General features: G+C 46.8%; 1 protein-coding gene across 2 annotated transcripts in view; it reads left to right on the top strand.

The window, feature by feature from the left end:
* The window catches only part of GRIPAP1 (GRIP1 associated protein 1), a 485,545-nt gene that overhangs the window by 303,742 nt on the left and 162,081 nt on the right, over positions 1-19,722 (top strand). For both annotated transcript variants that reach the window (XM_069209507.1, XM_069209509.1), the window contains one exon: positions 6,999-7,121. In XM_069209507.1, the coding sequence (XP_069065608.1) occupies positions 6,999-7,121 (123 nt within the window). The remainder of the gene's footprint in view (positions 1-6,998; positions 7,122-19,722) is intronic.

Genomic DNA, 19,722 nt, shown 5'->3' with positions numbered 1-19,722 from the left:
GTGACTGCAAACTCAGCTGTAGAAGGCACCAGTTGGAGAATAAACTTGCGAAAGCCAGTATTCTTCAATGGCTGTCTACGTCTGCCAGAGGGAGGACGTGGTGTGTTCCATGGAGGTCAGGTGACGAGGTAAGGTCTTCACGACTTCCATCTTCACTGCAGCAGATGTGCATCCCGTGGGGTCCAACTCAGGTTTCTTTTTTCAGCCGCAGTAAAGATGTTAAGACCTGAGGCCCCAGCTCGCAGATTCCATTCCTTCCCAAATAGCCAAAGTCCTCAGACCATACCCTTAAACATGTATACCCAGGAGTGTCACGTGCCAGGGCATTTTCACCCTGTGGAGCTGTTTAGCGCCAGCTACGTCACTACATCTGCATCACAGGCAAGCAAAGATGATCACTTGTCTCTTTTATTCGGATTAGCTACACACACTAGCATCTCAGAACACCTGTACAGATGTGCAAGTGTTATCCCAGCGATCTTCATTCGGTGTTATGCTTATTGGCTCGTGACCATGGGCCACATTTGTAAGTTGACGTAAATGAGCCCCTTACCATGAAGTAGAGCGGTGTTACCCTAACATCGTCTCCTTCCTTATTCTAGTGCTAGTGGGGGCTTCTTCAGCCTCAGACCTCTGGGGGTCACGCGCTCAGTGCCCACTGTGGCCACTGTCATGGTCGCTGTAGTTTGAACACTGGGAGATATTAACACCGTTGGCGACCAAGGCCCTGCGTTAGTGTTCTGTGGGCTCCATCTCTGCATGAAAACTGTATCGCGAGATCTAGATTCCTATCTTGAAAAAAAATGACTGCTGTCCCAAAGTCGTGAATAAATGGAGTTATTTTGCAGCACTGGACAAATGTGCAGGAAAGTATTAAAGAGATAGTAATCGTGTTCTTCCCGCCCCAGAGAAGATTCACTTGTAATGAGGCTGGTATTGCTATAAAGCTACACCCCAGGACAAGAAACATTTCTTAGCTGCTTCAAACTTAAAGGACTCTAAGCAGCAGGCCCAGAAGTGGAAACGAAGGGCACATCTGGAAGATTTTACCCTGTCTTTCCTCTTTCTGCTTCTTGACAGTACCTTCATGCGTGCCCCAATCTAAACGCCTTGTGTGCCTTACCTCCAACCATATCATGGGTGAGATCTTAATGAAACTTTTAGTCATTTGATTGAAGGCACGATATATGGGTTTGATGCATTTTTTTCCTGAGGCTTACGAGACAATACCAGACCTGACACTTCCATGCAGAGACACAAGAGTATCGGAGCCATTCATTTTTACGTCCGAGCCCGATGGCGGATGAAACCAATCTAAGAGTGGACCCAAGCCCATGCACATTGTGCACTAAGGGAGGACTCACTCCACTCCTCCTTAATAAAAAACTTCTTAGTACAAAAACAACCTGAAATGTCCAGAGCGAAAAGAAGATAGCAGGAAAAAGCAAAGAAGGTGAATCTACAGCACTACACGCTACGAACAGATACTTACAGAATAAATGACCTTAAGTACAAGTGCTCATTTGTGCAACTGTGGTAGACTCGGGCCTGACAACAATGCACCCAGCTCTAAGTCCCAGCTCAGCACAAGGCTTCATCTACAGGCCTATCTGCTTACTGCAAATGGTCCCAGCAAAGCTGCTTTAAAATTGTTTAAAAAAAGGGTTCGGATCGGAAGCTCGGGTTTGTGTGCTAGAGCAGCCTCTTGTGAATCAACACAATGTGGGAAACAATGTCAGACTCGTTTACTTTTTGTGGCTTCCCTGTCAATACTTTTCGTTTTTCTCTCACCATTTCTTTTTTCAAAGCTCTGCTGTTAGTGAAGTGACAATAGACAAACATGCAATCTGTACGCCAGATGAGGCTCTTTTTTGAGGCAGCGCTTTGAAACCACATAATTCGCGTTAATGATGGTGTGTCTATTTATTATTTCCATAATTGTATGCGAAGAGCAGCCGTAAAATGTTAGCTGCGGAGTTTGATTGCTTTCTTAGCAGTCAGTTTGTTTGCGAAGATGACGGCCTCCTTGACTAATTAATAAGCTGGGTTCTTCGGAAGCCTCCCCGGGGTTGGCACCAAGACAAACATTTCAGTCTGATATCCATCCACTGATCTGGGAGCATCGAAGCACACGCGCAACTGTCTGGCGATGAAAAATGCGTTGAAAACAGCAGTTTACCATTGAAAACATATGCACCAAGAGCACATTTATTAACATAAATGAACATTTAGGTTCTGTTTTTTACAGGCTGTCAACAGTTCATTAAACTATTATTGCTTTCAACAAAGTCTTCCACGACTTACAAAATCAAACTCCAGCCCTGGAGCAGAGCTACTAGGTAAAGGGAGCCGTGCACTAGAGTTAGATGATGCATCTGTGGGCTCTGGGGGGGCGACGATGAACCCCTGGGCTCAAGGCACCATAACACTAAGGGTTTCCTACTGTGTGGACATGTACGCTGACCCTCACAGCCCCCCAAGACTCCCCCCGTCCTACCTCACCGCTCCCCTTTCCTTTCTGTTTTTTCATCGTTTGTGCATTCTCCAAAAAGCGCTGTCTTTTCTTTCCGTATTCACCCCTTTAGTGCCAGTTTAACCCAGGCCGTTTTCATATTTTGCTGCACATTTGCATATAAATGCTAAATAAATTACACCAGCTTTGCCTCCCAACAATGTATTTGTATTTTTTTAATTGTGCCTTCTTCCTTTGTTTTTTGGCCTCGATCCCCTTTGTAATACGGGGCACGCCCTCTATCTCATATTTACCAAAGACTGACACAGGGAGGGGTCTGCTGATCTGGGGGGGTTGAGGCATGCATGAGAGCCTCAGGCACCCTGGGATCTGATTCCCCGTTTCACCCTCGAAGAAAAAAGCGATGGACATGTCCTTTGTGGGTGCAGTCGGCCCAGACGATTCACGTTTTTCTGCCTCTCTTAAGGGTTTCCCTTGAATTTCTTTCCATGCACATTTACCTTATGTGGACTTCCTGAAAACCTGGCGGGCTTCGCTCCCATGGACACGGCTGTCCTGAATAATGCATTCACGAAGCCCAATTTGGCACATCTTGACTGAATCATTATGTATTTGGGATTTTGTGTTGAAGGACCACTCATGATATACTGCAATACATTATAGAGTGCCACGCAATTCTTCTTTAGTCGGGAAAACATTTGTATACCCATCAGAAATCCATGTGCCTGGTGGAACCGCTTTGCCCTGCAGAGAAATGTCTGCCACCGAAGTAAAGGCGTCTGTCTGATGCAAGAGTGCCATACAAGTTTTTATAGAATAAGGAAGGGCAGAAATAATTTTCGTAACCCTTCCCCGGCTGGGGCCAGGGGCTTGGGAGATGCTCATCTGAAAGCTGAGAGTTTCAGCTGTTGCCTTGGCAGGCACAGTGGCCGCCAGGAAGGGGCTTCAATCCTGAGGTCAGTGGTGTGGAAAGAATGGGTCAGCAGTATTAAGTCAGTGCTTGGAATTGAGACTCAAAATGCTAGCATTGCTAGGAAACAGGAGGCCCCACAATAGCAAGGAGTTTGACAAAGAATGCTTATTGACAGCCTCGAATGCTATTAAATAATATTGATCTAGAGCCTTTGCTTGGGGAATTACACTGGCCTGTATGCAAAACAGTAGCCTTCAAGGATTGTGAATCAATCAATGCAATTTTTAGAGCTGCTTGTAAAGATTCTTGTGTTTCACGTCTGACTCTTTGTTAGCTTTTACAGTTTTATATAATTACAAATAAATTAGTTATGAAATAGAAAAAAGCGGTGGACACAATTTGGCGCACACCACACAGTCTGGATAAAATATGTTGAACTCATTGAAAAATTCCATCCCAAGAACCTAGTTGATGAGAAGTAAGGAGTTCATGTTCTCTCACTCTGTTAACCCTTTCCCAGTCATATTTTCTCTGCTTTTTTAAAGTACTGACCTTTTCCATAAGAATTTTTAACTGACTAGATGTATGTTTACATTTTAGTTAGGCAAGCCACTATGAAATGCACAGAACGGTAAATATCTGTACATGTCGTCTGGAGATGTGTATGTATCTTGCGGAGTAAAGGAAATGTATTGCACTCACAAAAACACTTTACAGGGTGTAATTTTGTTTTGCACAATCCTTTGGTGCAATCTCTTTGGAATCGACAGTAACTTGTGTCACTCTGCCTGGTTTACACTTGTCAGACGGGTGCCTTGTTCCACTTGTGGTCAGATGGCAACTGCTGCTTTTGCGCAGTGCAGGAAATCTGCAGAGCGGCACATGGTGTCCGCGCAATACCTTTGCTACTTACCGCTGACTTGATTGTCATGGCCAAGATGACACCAGGTTGGCCCTACTGCACATTTTCAGCTTGGGAGTCTTTTCCTTGGCTGCTGTTCTCAGTGAGGGCTGGAGGGGCGGTGATGAGTGCACATGAAGTATTTATTCAAAGCTGCCACCTTGCGGTAAATGTGCTCCTGAACCATCCTTCGACTGATTCGGTCCCTTACACCCCCCACCCCTGCTGTGTTCTGCACTGGGGAGGAAGAGGGACTATTTGAGGAACTTATTTCATGGTGGATGTTTGGGGGTAGACAGTCAAGGTCATTTTCATTTACTGTCCACAGCGGCCGCCATGGGCATATGTGGCACCATCTCTCTCTAGTCATGGTCTCAGGCAGCACAAGGAAGCCATAGTGCCCATCAGGGACATGAAGACCAGAAGGTCAAGGATCTAAATGTTGAGGAGTCACCTTCTGAAGCTAAAGCTGGCTTCAGTGACCTCGCTTACTAGGGGAATTACGCCGGCGTATTTGCCATGACAAGTCAATGTCTGTGCTCTGTGGGTGGAGAGTCCAACCTCTATGCCCATCAGATCGTCGCCTCCCCAGCGGTAACTGCTGAAAAAGTGTACCTGCTGATGTTCACGGATGTGTGCCCTGCCCAGTACCAGCTGGACCTGGGTGTGAACCTGAGATGTGGCAGGCGATCACCCTCCTACCCAAGTAGAGGGCTGTCCAGCATCCTCAGGTATGCAGCTGTGTATGGTCTGGTTTCTCAGGAGAGAGAGAGACACACACACACACTCTCTCCCACACTCCTTCTCACACTCTCTCACTCTTACACACACTCACTCTTTCGCTGGTGAGTTGGACCCATGCCGCACCGCTTGTTGTTGGTACTCAGTTGTATTGCTGGCGCCGCTCTGGTTTACCTCCAGAGGTGAGAGGGATGTTGCAGGACCTAAGCTACCTCTCTTATAAGACAACATCTGCTCGCACAATTCCCTCAACACACTGACTTCTGCAACACCATTGCCTCATCTATTACGTTGTGCCTCATTGCGTAATTCAATTACAATATTTTTTTAAAATACATATCTACTCTGATTTCATTTAGGTTGGTGTAATTAAATATATTTAAAGTCAAGTCTACCAAACTGCCTTTACAATGAAATCATAAAAATGTTAGGGTTTTTCGGGTTTAGGGTTATGATTAGCATTAGGCCTAAAGTAAGTGTATTGTATCCATTTTAAATGTAAAAAATGCATTTATAAATAAGTGCAGTAAAAATGAATGTGTACTATTGTAACATTGTTGGGGTTTGTTAGGAACAATACTAGAGCGGCTGTATGGGTTTTGAAAAGCAAATTAATTGCATTTTATTCGGGCAATTAAATATTAGGTAACTGTTGTGTTAGGGATGGGATTAGCACTAGGGTTAGAGTAAGGAGTGCCAGACTGTCTAAAATGCATTTTAATTCATTTAATGTAATTTCAATTACTAAAGATTTAACACTATTCACAGTTAAGGTTAGTGTCAGGATTATGTTTATTTCTTAAGCTCCTTAATTTAATGTCATTTAAATTAATGTAATTAATAACATTGTTATGTGAATTTGTGGGTTAATTTGTTAGGGACAAGAACATTCATTTAAAATGAATTGCTTTAAATTAATGTAGCAATATTAGAAGTTGGGCGTAATGATACTAGTTACATTAGGGCTGAGGTGCATTATTTATTTCAGTTTAATAAAAAAAATAGCACTGAAAGGCATTTGTGACGATGTCGAGATCATAATGACTAATCCTGTCGCAATAATGGATCGAAGGATAAATATAGGACTTTGCAGAAGAGGTGACGACGGGAGAATTAAGGGTTTGTTGCTCGGAGATGGCACAGTCAAAGACCCCTTGCGTGATCTTTTTCCAGCCCATGCTCCTGTTTTTTATGCCATTCCCGAGACCTGTCAGCGGTGCCATTTGGAAAAGATGCCACTCTCCTGTATTATTTGCAGTCCTAGTTTTTTTCGCTTGTCAGTTGTCACCATCCAATACCTTTTGCCTGTGTCTGTCACCATCAGAGACTTCACCTGCTAATATCCTTTCCTGTGAGCATGCGCAGTGCTCCGCAGCCTTATGACCAGGTTCGTGCTATACCAGGCTTCTCTAAGGAGTAGCTCTCCAGCTTCCTGTGTGCAGCCCAGTCAACTAAATTAAACAGTTTTGCTTGGTTGAGTTAATATATCTGTCCCTAAATAAAGATGAAAAAGTGCATTTTCAGGATTCAAAAGCTGATGCTTGGAGAAAAGTGGTTGAACTTTCAAAATATATTGAAAGCTGATATTTGAGTGAGACAGATCAAACGAACAGGGGGATACTATCACTAATATATTTAACTTGGTCCTGGGGCATTGCTGCTATGGCTGTCATGCTTCACATAGGTAGAGGCATGTCACATTAACCAAGCATTGTTGAGATGACTGCTGGCATCCAAGCCCGATGCACTGAGGTGATGGCTGCTGATAGTCGTGCATAAACTAGCCAGTAATGGTGTCCTCTCTGGTGTGGTCCTATTACTTAATTAGCACTAGTAGCTTGGCATGGTTTTTGTGGGCCATAAGGAGCTCTTATCACAGAAGAGGATGGAGATCCCTGTGCGCTACTAACACACATACATACGCGCCTCTATCTGCATCATTTCTCTCTGTTCTCCTTTCTCGATTTCAGTCCAACACTGGGAGCCCCCAAGCCCAGCCGCAGCGCCCTGCTGACCTGTCGGACGATGAGATCTGCGAGCTTTTCCAGAGGCTGGCCGAGATCCAGCAGGAGAAGTGGATGCTGGAAGAGAAGGTAACCTGGGGTGTGATGGAAGGAGCCATGTCCAAGGGCGGTCAGAGGGAGGGCTGGCTGCGATCTGATGGGAAGAGCTGTGTCTCGGAGAGTGGGGTCCCTGGGCTGTGGTGGGCCAGATGTGACAAGAGCCTGTTCGCTGCAAGGGTGGGCTGCACGGCAGGGACAGGGTTTTGCCTGTGAGGTTAGGGGCTGGAGCCGACTGATGGAAGGAGCAGTGCTGCAGGGACCTCGGAGTGGACTCCAAAAGTAATGATTAATGAGGGCTCACTTCTCCCCTTGGAAGAGCTCTAGGAACTGCACGGTGTGTCTGAGGGTCACTTTTGAATCTGTAATGCACTGCTGCAGATACAAAACCAGAGACAGCAATAGCAGAAACTCCCACTCACAAACTGCTGCAGTCGCTCCACACCCTGGGCCCGTGCGACCTCTCATAAGGCGGCTGGCACACAGGCAACACCCCTTAGATGCATTATGTGCTAAGTTGGAGGAGGACCTCACTAGGAGGCTTAATGATGCTGAATGGGAGCACACCCTCACCCACTCCCATATGGTATCTAGGAATGTCCGCCTGAAGCTCACAAAATGTTACAATCTACCTAGGGCCTGTTCGACGTCCGTACAGATCAATGACCTCTTTCCGGGAGCGGACTCCTGTTGTACCTGCTGCAAGACAGTGGCATTGATATGCAGCGTATGCTCAGGACCTGCTCTGCACTAATGTCCTACTGGGCTACAGTTATAGATCACCTACAGCCGCTGTTGTGGCACACTAACCACCTTAGTTGAGACATCACTGTCCCTGGTCTCTACACGTGCTCTGAAAGCCGCGTGGCTATGTCCTATTTCCTCGTTTTAGCACTGACCGTAGCGCTGAGATCCAGCACACATTTGGAAAGCTGCAGCGCCACCATCAGTGATTGCAAGTGGTCGTATTCTGGACGGAGGCCGAGAGCCTCTCCTTTGCCACAAGAAGACTACAGGTCTCTGGAAATACCCTCTGATGAAGAGATGAGATCATCGAAACCTTTCGCTGCCAAGTCAAAGACTACACTTTACTTCAATAGATGTGTAACGGTGTCGTGGGGGCATTATCCCCACTCTAGTGTGTCCTGCGGGGGTACCAACCATCTCCCATAATGATTCAGCGCAAGCAATTCTCTGTTTTCTCATCACGCACTCTACACAACCTTTCATTTAGTCATTCTCTTTTCTTGTTTGACTTACCTGCTTGTAATCCTCATTGTGCTTTTTAGGTTCCTGGACACACACTGCTGAGACACAATCACATCCAATTATTGCCACACTGGTTATTGTCCCATCCTGGGGTGAAGGTTTCCTATAACTTCACATTTTGCACATCTCCCACTCTCACTCAGTGACCATGTTTTTCTATTGTTCTACTGTTGTTCTCCAACCACAGCTACATAAAGCAGTGTCATGCGTTTAGATTCTCTTGTGCTGTGCTTTTCCCTTCAGTGATGTAGCTAATGTTATCATACAAGTGGTCCAATCACAATGTTTAATGTACTGAACTGTTTGCTTTAACTGTGTTCTACATAAGTGGTTTCTGACATTTGCTAAATATCACTCTCTTGATTAGATTGCATAGCCAGTACAAGATTGCAAAATGTTCATTACTGTAATGTGAATTTAACAAAAGTTAAAAATATTTTTTTCAAAAAGGCCTGGCCTTTTGATTGCTCTCTCCTTTTTGGTGAGAAGGCAGACTTGGCCTTTGAGCGCATTAAGGATAGACGAGCCATGGTGTGCTGCTTGGACCTATCTTCCCTGCCATTTCAGCCACACCAAAAGTATTGCCTTTGCCATGCTGTCTTAGGGGCTTTCAGAATTGCCAGCAAGTTCAGCCTGCCCAGCAAACCCTTCAAACATTTCATGGCCGAGGCCACGTTACCTTTAGACCACGTGGGCCAAGGGTCATCATTGTCTTCCACCTCTCCTGCTTCTACAGCTTCAAACCCTGTATCCTTTGAGGTACACAGTAACTGTGTCTGAGGCAGTGTCCAACATTTTCTGCCAGGATGGAAGGCGATAACCTTCGGACAAGTGGGTCCTACAGATTGTCCAGCTGGAATACGCCCTGCCATTTCTTGTCACTTCACCGTGCCGTCCATCATCCTCAGAACAGCTGACAGAAGAACATCTGTCCCTCTTTCAGCAGCAAATGCAGGACCTTTTGTCCACAGGAGCCAAAGAGAGGGTCTCAACATCAGAAGTAGGCCTTGGTTGTTACTCCTGATCATTTCTGGTGCCGAAGAATAATAGGAGTAAATGTCCTAATTTAGATCTTCATCTTCTCAATGCATTCATGCGGAAAAGGAAATTCAAAATGCTCACCCTGGTCCAGGTCTGGTCTGTCCTCAACCTTGGAGACTGGATGGTAGTTTGGACCTTCTTGGAAGCTTATTTTCACATACCTGCCCTGATGGCCCACATGCGCTGTCTGTGATTCATAGTGGGGCCAAAGCCTTTTCATTTCACTGTGCTCCCCTTTGTCCTCACTAGAGACCCTAGACGTTGCATGTCATTGGAATCATTGTGGACATGTGCAGTTTTGTGTCTTCCACCCCAGAACGGAGAGTCCATGATATGCGGCCTTTGATTCTGATGTTTCACCCTCTGTTCTGGATCTCAGAGAAGATGATTTGGAGGCTGCAGAGAATGATGGCCTCTTGCATCCTGTTGCTGAACCAAGCCAAGTTGCTTATAGGGACCATGCATGGGTTCTGAAGTCCCAGTAGGTACATCAGGTGGACCTCTCCAATCACGACCTGCAGTGGTGGTTGTTGGACCGTGATTGGGTCAGTGGCAGACCCCTCTCCCTACCCCACCAAGAACTAGCAGTGGTGACTGTTGTGTTGCTTCTGAGTTAAAGCAGCCACTTGAGAGAGGTGGAGATCAGAGGTGTAGGTGCTTCTGTACAACAGCACTGCCATGTGGTACTGCAACAAACAGGGCGGGTGAGATTATAGACCCTATGCCAGGAGACCCTATGCCTCTGGGAATTGCTGGAACTGGCGGGATGGCTAAACACCAAGGCGGACAAACTAAGCCTCCAATGTCTAGTTGGTCACAAATGGCAGTTGCCTTCGGATGTGGTGCGGAGTCTCTTCTTATAACCGGGAGACCCTTGGGTAGAGTATGTACCAGAAAGAATGTTAACAAAGGTAAGTAACTTGTCCTTTTGATGTTAGTCCTGCTGCATGGAGGGTTTGGTGGATTATTGCATTGACGTTGGACCTTGTTGTCTGTTTCCTGGCAGTAAGTGCAACTGTTTGAGTTTGAGGGGATGTGGACAGATTGCTTGGCACCACCCAACTAACTTGCATCTGTGTTCAGTGTGACTTGAAGGATGGAGATGAAGTGCGGTGGACCTGCTCACATATGCAAAATGTATTTTTTTCTGCGGGATACTTCTAACTGCAGATTCTTCACCTTACAATATTCCTCAGGTGCTGACTGGATGAGGAAACTTCTTATAGCAGTGCTTCTCCGTGCATCTAAGTGGTGCTTTACGACTATGCATAGGTTTCTTTCCACCATAGAATGAAGCCACATGTAAGAGCCGGCCCTGTGCGTCAACTTCAGTTCCTTTCTGTTCGTGTCTTCACCCTGAGATACGCTTATACTTACATCAGTCTTTCACTGTCTCCCAAAACAAAGTCCAGTGTGCAAGGAAACAATGTCCCCTCCTAAAACTACAGGCTTCAAAACATGCCATGAGTGCAGAAAATAAATGTTGGCACAAAGCAGCATGTGGTGTATCTTTGGTGTTTGGGTTTGTGGCACAACTCCAAATTCTGCAATGAATGCACCCAAAGGTGATCAAGGACTTCAAAGTGAAGTTGTACGTCGCCAAGCAGAGGTCAAAGTCATCTAGTTATTCAAAGTCTAAGCAGGAACACAAGAAGGTGAAGCAGGGTTCAAACCTATCCTGCCACTCACTATAAAAGAAAGGTCACAAAGTTGTAAAGGTGCCAGTGAATCTGCCAGGTGCCAGGTAATCCAGATGTGCCCCGAGTTGCCCTGGGCATCGATAACGCCACAGCAGGTCATAGCTTTGAGGAGGCCATGCTACATATCTTTGTCACTCTTCCAGCTCCCTCTTGTACGCCTTCTGACACCAAGGATCCAATTGAGCCATCAAGTAGCATTACCACCAGTGGATCAACCTTTAACATGATCTGAACCCCTTGCACCTGTCACTTGCTCAGCAGGGACTCCAGTAAAGCCCTCCACTCTGGCTGCAAGATCCACATCAGTCCCTACCTCATCAATGCTAGTGCCGATGCCAGAAGAAAATCCAATAATAACTCCAAAGTCCAACCCTGAACTGGCACCGGCCAGTCCTCATCCAAACTGATTATGATCCAGTGCTTCACCTACAACAGACCACCACCCAGACATGATGATGGTGGGCATGATATAGTCCTCCATTATGATGTTGATGATGTCAGTCTTTACACAGACTTACAGGAAGCCAGTTATCTTGATACTTCACCTGATATAGGGCTGTAACCGCCTCCTGGGCCCCCAGCGATAAAGTGTTTAATTTGTTGTGGAAATTAGATGAGCGACTGAGTTCCTGGACCTACAAATGCCGTCACTTGAAGTCAAGACAAATGTTCTTACATACGTTTAACAACCTTGGCCAGGCTCATCTGAACCTTTGCTTCTTTTCATTGAAGGTCTTACTGACACTCTACTGGGGATTTCGTCCAAGCCCTGCTTATGCCCGCCGGACAATAGCCTGGTGGCTAGATGCCATAGACCAGCTCCTGATGCCCCTGATTGCCTTACACAGCATCCTACTCCCCAGACAGGGTGTCGAAGAGGATTGACGCCTTTGGAAAACCAATGTTCTTTGTCAGCTAGCCAAGCACTGAAGCCAGACAATGCTGTTTGTGTATTGGGCCAGTATATGTGTGCACTCTCAGACATGGCTAGCAAAAGTTTACCAGCGTCCCGAGAAGATGGTCAAGATGTGACCAAATATGTAATTCATGCTGGCTTTGATACAAGTGATGGTCTGGGGCAAGCATACCTGGATGCAATCCACAGGTTTCTTAAAAGACATACTGGCCTCCGTTATGGATATGTGTTTTGATGGCTATCTACTTTACAAGTCTTTAAGGAAAGTACAGCCACAACATGCAGTCTGAACATTTCAACCCTTCCAGACAGTTTCCTCATTAGTTCAGGAAATTGGCTTCTCAAGGGGGCTTGGCCTACCACTCTCCTCAGCCCCATCTAGCAGGCAGCATACATGTCATCCCTACATCAGACCTCTTGGGGCCCCTCCTCTGCGGCAATATGCAATATATAGGCTAGTACCTTTGTGACACCAGGCAAGTATATTCCCCAGGGGTCTGCTTTTAAAGACAATTGTGTTGTCCTCTAGATAGGCCCTAGGTCCAGAGAGTGCAGGAAGGAATCAGGAGCAACATGGAGCATCGTCCTAGCCTTCATGCAAAGAGATATTTGGGATCATCTGAGGGTCACATCAGCTACAGGTGCACTTAATGGAATTAAAATCATTCTTCCGTCCTCACTTACTGTGATACTTGTGATCAGCATTGTAAAGCCAATGTAGATCATGATCATGGATGTTAACTTTTGTTGAAAAACAAATTCACTCAGAAGTGCCCTTTTGCCAGAGATCGCTGGGCTGAACTTACATGCCGAGCGATTGGAAACTACCCTTGGTTTATGCTAATGCGTCCCAAACCTGTAATAAGCCACCAGCTAGGTCCTGAGGCCAGGGTGTCAAGGCATAGATGCTGTTGATGTGTAGAGCCCTCGTCTCTCATCATGTGTTGGCTGCACTAGTCATTACGAACTCAAAGTCATCGTGTAGACTCCTCAAAGCTCTGAGAGTGGCTTGACTCCTGTGGCCATGTTACGGACTGAGAGTATCTTTGCAGACTCTGGAGACGCAGAGCATGATTAGAATGCAGTAGCTTCATTGTGGATGGTGTGCGCCTGTGCTGATCCTGAAGATTCAAAACCTTGCTAGATATTAGTGATTCAGAACCTTGCTCGATACTAGTGGTTGCTCAATGAATGGGTGTCCACAGACTCAAGGAGACAGAGGTAGTAGCTGGACTTTGATGGCTTCTCGAGGATGGGATGGGCCTGCCTGCTCCTGGAGACTTGGAGCTTGAATAGACACAGGCGATCTCCCTCATACTCAGAAGTGTCAGAGCTCGGCTGGGCACCAGTGTCCGTGGTTTGTATAGAGTGTCTTTGTAGATCATACAGGCTTAGAGCATGCTTAGGGTCCTGTGGCAACACCATAGATGAAAGTTTGCTCTGCTGACTGCAGGAGACAGAGCCTAGCTGAACACCAGTGGTAGCACACTGGGAGGTGTGCACCTGTGTAGATTGTATCATTTTGGAATCTAGCTGGACATAGTTGGCTTTGGTTGTCACTATGGATGGAGTGTCTGTGCAGATCATGAAGGCAGGGGCATTGCTGAACACCTGAGGCCAAAATATGGATGAGTTGTGATTGTGCAGATTCAGAGGGCAGGGTCTGGCTGGACACCTGTATCCACAGTATGGATGGGTTGCCTCTGTGCAGAGTCAAAAGGCAGAGTCTGGCTGAACATCTGTGGTCACAATATGGATGGGTTGTGTCTGTGCAGATAATGACAGTAGAGTATGACTGGACACCTGTGGTTACAATATGGATGGGTTGTGTCTGTTCAGATAAGAGGGCAGAGTCTGGCTGGACATCTGTGGACACATTATGGATGGGGTGTGTCTTTGCAGCTTCAGAAGGCAGAGTCTGTTTGGACACTTGGGTGCACATATGCATGGGTTGCATCTGTGCAAATTCAGAGGGCAGAGTCTGGCTGGATACCTGTGGCCACAATATGGGTGGGTTGGGTCTAGCTAGACACCCTGTGGCTTTGCTTTGCTGGCAACTTCTTGAGGCTCAGAACAGGGATGAACAGCTGTGGCAACACTAGGTGTATGTACAGACTGGTAGGCATGGAGCATAGCCACGATTCCAGTTCTGACAATATGGACATGTGATTCCTTGGGTCCCAAAGTGGGCTGTATACTTGTTGCTTCAGTAGAGAGGGGTAGCCTGTGCAGACGTTCAGAGGCATGGACCATGGCCGGATGCAAGTGGTCTTACTGACGACATGGTGTTTTTACAGGCTTCTGAAGGGTTGCATCGTGGCTGGGCTCCAGAGGCAGCAGTATAGATGGGGTGTCTATGCAGACTTGTGGTGGTTCGATGCTTTGCTGAATTCGGCACAATAGACCCAAACGAGCATCAGCGCCTTTAGCACTTCATTGGCTACCAATCCAAAAGAGAATACAATTCAGCTCTCTCGGTTTGGTCTGTCGTGCCATGCATAAAATAGGCCCCTAGTTTAGCCAATGTCTTGTAACCCCCTATGTGCCGAAGCGTAACTTGCGATCAGAAGGTCAAAAACTACTCCTTGTCCCTTAGGTCTAGAAAGCAAGAGGTGGAGGACGTTCCTTCAGATTTCGAGCCTCCAAACTATGGAATACACTTCCTGTCCACATCAGGCTAGACACTTCTGAAGTTAGCTTCAGGAAAAAACTCAAAACCTATCTATTTAGCCAGCACTAACACTAACAGCAGAGCTTTACCAACGCTGGGAGGCCCGTTGGGTAGCCATGCACTACATAAATCACCAGAATAGAATAGAATGTCAATGCCCTCTCCTGGAGGCTAAATAGGTCTCTGTAGACTGTTGACGTCTCTGCAGGTTGACCGTCAAGGCTTTTAACATATCAGTGGCCTCTCAAGGGATCAGTGTAGAGATTCTAGAGGCTTGAAGCATGGCTGCCACTGGTAGCCTCCCTGTGACACAGTGTCTGTGCAAATTTAAAGAATCAGTGCATGGATGGGCTCTGCTAACCTCATAGTGCTTGGTTTTATATTAATCTAGTGTGGATGTATGGAGTTTTGGCACATAATCTGACTGTTTGCCTCACAGAACTTGGTTTTATAATCATTTATTTAGGAAGCCTGGAGGCTAGATGTGTGGTTGGGTTGTGAATGTTTTTATTTTAATATAGTGCTGAAACCTGGCATCTCGCCTGGCATTCTGTGATGCCCACTCTAAAGCAGGTGTCAGTGATGGCTGTAAGGCTTCCTCTCCTCCTCCATGGCTGCAGACCCATAAGTGCCTCTTAAAGGTGAACAGCTCTTTGTTATTCTGTTCTTGATTTGCAGTACAGCCTTGGCATGTAGGCAGCTTGCAGAGTGCATTACATCGTAGTGCCGGCATATCCACTGCAGATGGTCGTCCACCATAATGCTTATTCTATTGCTTTTATCCACTGTGGCTCCCCAGCACACACTGTGTTCACTGATATAGGAGAGGTGGGCTGTGAAGCACCTTCTGTGCCAGCGTAGTTGCTTGTAAATATGGCTAAAAGTCCAATAAGATCCTTCTAAATACAAGCACTTGTGGTTTACTTTAGGCACTGTGCTCCGGCATCCCTGGCAAAAGGAAGTCATTATTGGATCAACAACTTGTGCAGCCTATGTAGCTTCAGTCCCTGCCACAATACAATTCAGCCACCCTCATATAGATGCATTTCCGTGGTGAAGACTTGAGAGGATCGCTCTCTAGGCCTAATCAGTTTCTGATGTCTCAGACTCTTATCACAAACAAGCTGGACAGAGGGCAGTATACAGGGAGTGCAGAATTATTAGGCAAGTTGTATTTTTGAGGATTAATGTTATTATTGAACAACAACCATGTTCTCAATGAACCCAAAAAACTCATTAATATCAAAGCTGAATATTTTTGGAAGTAGTTTTTAGTTTGTTTTTAGTTTTAGCTATGTTAGGGGGATATCTGTGTGTGCAGGTGACTATTACTGTGCATAATTATTAGGCAACTTAACAAAAAAAAAAAATATACCCATTTCAAGTATTTATTATTACCAGTGAAACCAATATAACATCTCAACATTCAGAAATATACATTTCTGACATTCAAAAACAAAACAAAAACAAATCAGTGACCAATATAGCCACCTTTCTTTGCAAGGACACTCAAAAGCCTGCCATCCATGGATTCTGTCAGTGTTTTGATCTGTTCACCATCAACATTGCGTGCAGCAGCAACCACAGCCTCCCAGACACTGTTCAGAGAGGTGTACTGTTTTCCCTCCTTGTAAATCTCACATTTGATGATGGACCACAGGTTCTCAATGGGGTTCAGATCAGGTGAACAAGGAGGCCATGTCATTAGATTTCCTTCTTTGATACCCTTTCTTGCCAGCCACGCTGTGGAGTACTTGGACGCGTGTGATGGAGCATTGTCCTGCATGAAAATCATGTTTTTCTTGAAGGATGCAGACTTCTTCCTGTACCACTGCTTGAAGAAGGTGTCTTCCAGGAACTGGCAGTAGGACTGGGAGTTGAGCTTGACTCCATCCTCAACCCGAAAAGGCCCCACAAGCTCATCTTTGATGATACCAGCCCAAACCAGTACTCCACCTCCACCTTGCTGGCGTCTGAGTCGGACTGGAGTTCTCTGCCCTTTACCAATCCAGCCACGGGCCCATCCATCTGGCCCATCAAGACTCACTCTCATTTCATCAGTCCATAAAACCTTAGAAAAATCAGTCTTGAGATATTTATTGGCCCAGTCTTGACGTTTCAGCTTGTGTGTCTTGTTCAGTGGTGGTCGTCTTTCAGCCTTTCTTACCTTGGCCATGTCTCTGAGTATTGCACACCTTGTGCTTTTGGGCACTCCAGTGATGTTGCAGCTCTGAAATATGGCCAAACTGGTGGCAAGTGGCATCGTGGCAGCTGCACGCTTGACTTTTCTCAGTTCATGGGCAGTTATTTTGCGCCTTGGTTTTTCCACACGCTTCTTGCGACCCTGTTGACTATTTTGAATGAAACGCTTGATTGTTCGATGATCACGCTTCAGAAGCTTTGCAATTTTAAGAGTGCTGCATCCCTCTGCAAGATATCTCACTATTTTTGACTTTTCGGAGCCTGTCAAGTCCTTCTTTTGACCCATTTTGCCAAAGGAAAGGAAGTTGCCTAATAATTATGCACACCTGATATAGGGTGTTGATGTCATTAGACCACACCCCTTCTCATTACAGAGATGCACATCACCTAATATGCTTAATTGGTAGTAGGCTTTCGAGCCTATACAGCTTGGAGTAAGACAACATGCATAAAGAGGATGATGTGGTCAAAATACTCATTTGCCTAATAATTCTGCACTCCCTGTATATTCAGTTAGCCCTTAGTACTTCTGATATTAGTAGATTTAAACAAGGCAGGGGGGTTAGTCATTTGATTCTGTTCGAGCATTTCAAGTCATTTGTTTGAATTACTTTGTTTCCTCGCTAATTGTATTTTATGCCATTTGGTTCTAACTACAATCTGATAGAGACTTCTAGCTGCAGATTCCTTACCTTTGAATTCCCTGGCATCCGCTTGAAATCCTGAATCTTTTTTCTGAGCAATACCCTGCACTTGCCGACGGGTGACATCGTTCGGATCCGCCTCTGTCGTACGGCTCCGAATGGCTTTGTCAGCATCGTTGGAGCCGTCTATGACATCTCAGTCATCTTTATAGACACCACTTCGGCGCGTGTACGTCAGTTATTTTGCTTCCGCGCAGGTTAAGCGCAGGTCTGGGATAGAGCTACCCTTTGCCTTTTTTGACAAGCCTTTTTTTGGCATTTTGTCGAGGATTTTTTACATCTGTGTGAGGGCTGTGTCCTCTAGGAAAACGGGGTTAAAGCTGTGCAGCACCTGCCATCGCGCGCTGTCGGTGATGGACCCCCACAAGGGATGTCTCTGGCCCCTTGACAGGGGCCACGATTTGAAGTTGTGTTCCAACTTCCGGTCCTTGGCCCGGAAAGCTTCGAGGGAGTGGTCCCTAAAGCTCATGGCGGCCTGGCAGTCGACTTGGGTCGGTGCGACTCCCAGGAGGTCATGGTCCCGCTCAAGGAGGAGGTCGCAGAACCGCTCTAGGAGCCCCACGTCCTCTTCGTCCCACTCAAGGTCCTCGGGCACTTAGGAAAGAGGCACAAGAAGAAGAAGAAGTCCAAGTGGAATGTCGACGTTCCAAGCACAGTTCTGCAGAGCTGTTGCCAGGGCTGACTTTGCGTTTCCTCCCCCTGTCCAGGAGCCGGAGCAACCCCCACTCAATTAAAAGAATTTCATGAGGCAGTGTGCCTTGATTTTGAGTGGGCTGCCCCCTCGGGGGGTCTTCAGGCCCAGGTGGTAAGCAGCGGCCCCATCAGATTCGACGCCAGCGGATTCGGCCTCGGCGCAGTTGGGGACCCCAGGATCCGATAGCGGATCTGGACCAGCGCCAGGTTCTTACAGTCGCCCTCCTCTGGTGCCGAGCCTGACATCAACGCTTCTTCCCCACCGGCGCCTACTGGTGGTGGTGGTGGCCCCATCCTCATTCCTGATGGTCCGGAGCCAGAACAACGTTGTTTCCTACTTTGACGGTGCCGATTAGGCCTAGATCAGTGCCAAAGGCTTATTCTGAACAGCCAGGCACAGGTGAGGAGTAGAAGGGGTCTGAGGACCCTTTAGAATACGGATTGGAGCATGAACAGGACTGGTATGAGGATCTAGGGGAAGCCAGTGGACTGGATACTTCTCCAGATGCTGGCATGCTCTCACCTCCTTCTGTGGCTATGGAGGAGGGGGGCATCTTATGCTATGGTGGTGCGTAGGGCAGCTGAGGTCTTGCACCTAGAATTGCTATCAGTGCCAGTCAGGACTAATCTCCTGACGGAGGTGCTTCAGCAAGGGGTTGCTACATCAGAGCCGATGTTACCCTTCAATAAAGCCTTTACAGATGTCCTTCTGGGAATGTGGTCCAAACCCAGCACAAGGGCTCCTGTGAATAGGACAATCGGCCGCCGCCATAGACCAGCTCCAAACGACTTTAGTTTCCTCACCCAACACCCCACCCCGGAGAGCTTCGTGGTCCAAGCCTCTACTTCTGTTGGTGCCTTGCTTTACGCTGTCCCCGGATAGGGAATCCAAGAGGCTGGACCAACTTGGGAAGAAGATAATTTCTTCCTCCAGCCCGGTATTGAGGTCAGTAAAAACCTCTTGCCTTTTGGGCCGTTTTTACTATACTTAATAGGATACTGTGGCACAAGTGCTGCCCCAGGTCCTGGAGGGCATTCCGGACACTCTCACCCAGGCTGTCAAGGATCGGAGAGATGCAGCCAAGTTTACCATCGGGTGTGGCTTGGACACAACTGGCTCACTGGGCAGGGCAATTTCTTCAACAGTGGCCCTCCGACGCCACCACTGGCTTCTCGGGGATGTCCAGTCGAACTTGATGGACATGCCTTTTGATGGCACACGCCTTTTTGGTGAAAAGGCAGACTCTGCGCTTGAGAGATTCAAGGATTCTCGAGCTATGGCCAGATCTCTGGGGCTCTCAGCGCTTGTTCACCAGCAGTCTGTCTAAAGCCCCTTTCGAGACTTCGGGAGGGGCGCGGTACCACGCCAACAACATGTTAGCCACTGTCCTCCGGCTTCACAAATCTGTGCGAGGACAAGGTCGTTGTACTTTCAGAC

Source organism: Pleurodeles waltl, chromosome 10 (assembly GCF_031143425.1).
Source record: "Pleurodeles waltl isolate 20211129_DDA chromosome 10, aPleWal1.hap1.20221129, whole genome shotgun sequence".
NCBI lineage: Eukaryota > Metazoa > Chordata > Amphibia > Caudata > Salamandridae > Pleurodeles > Pleurodeles waltl.
The sequence above is the reverse complement of the archived record's forward strand: the minus strand, read 5'-3'. Positions and strand labels throughout refer to the sequence as shown.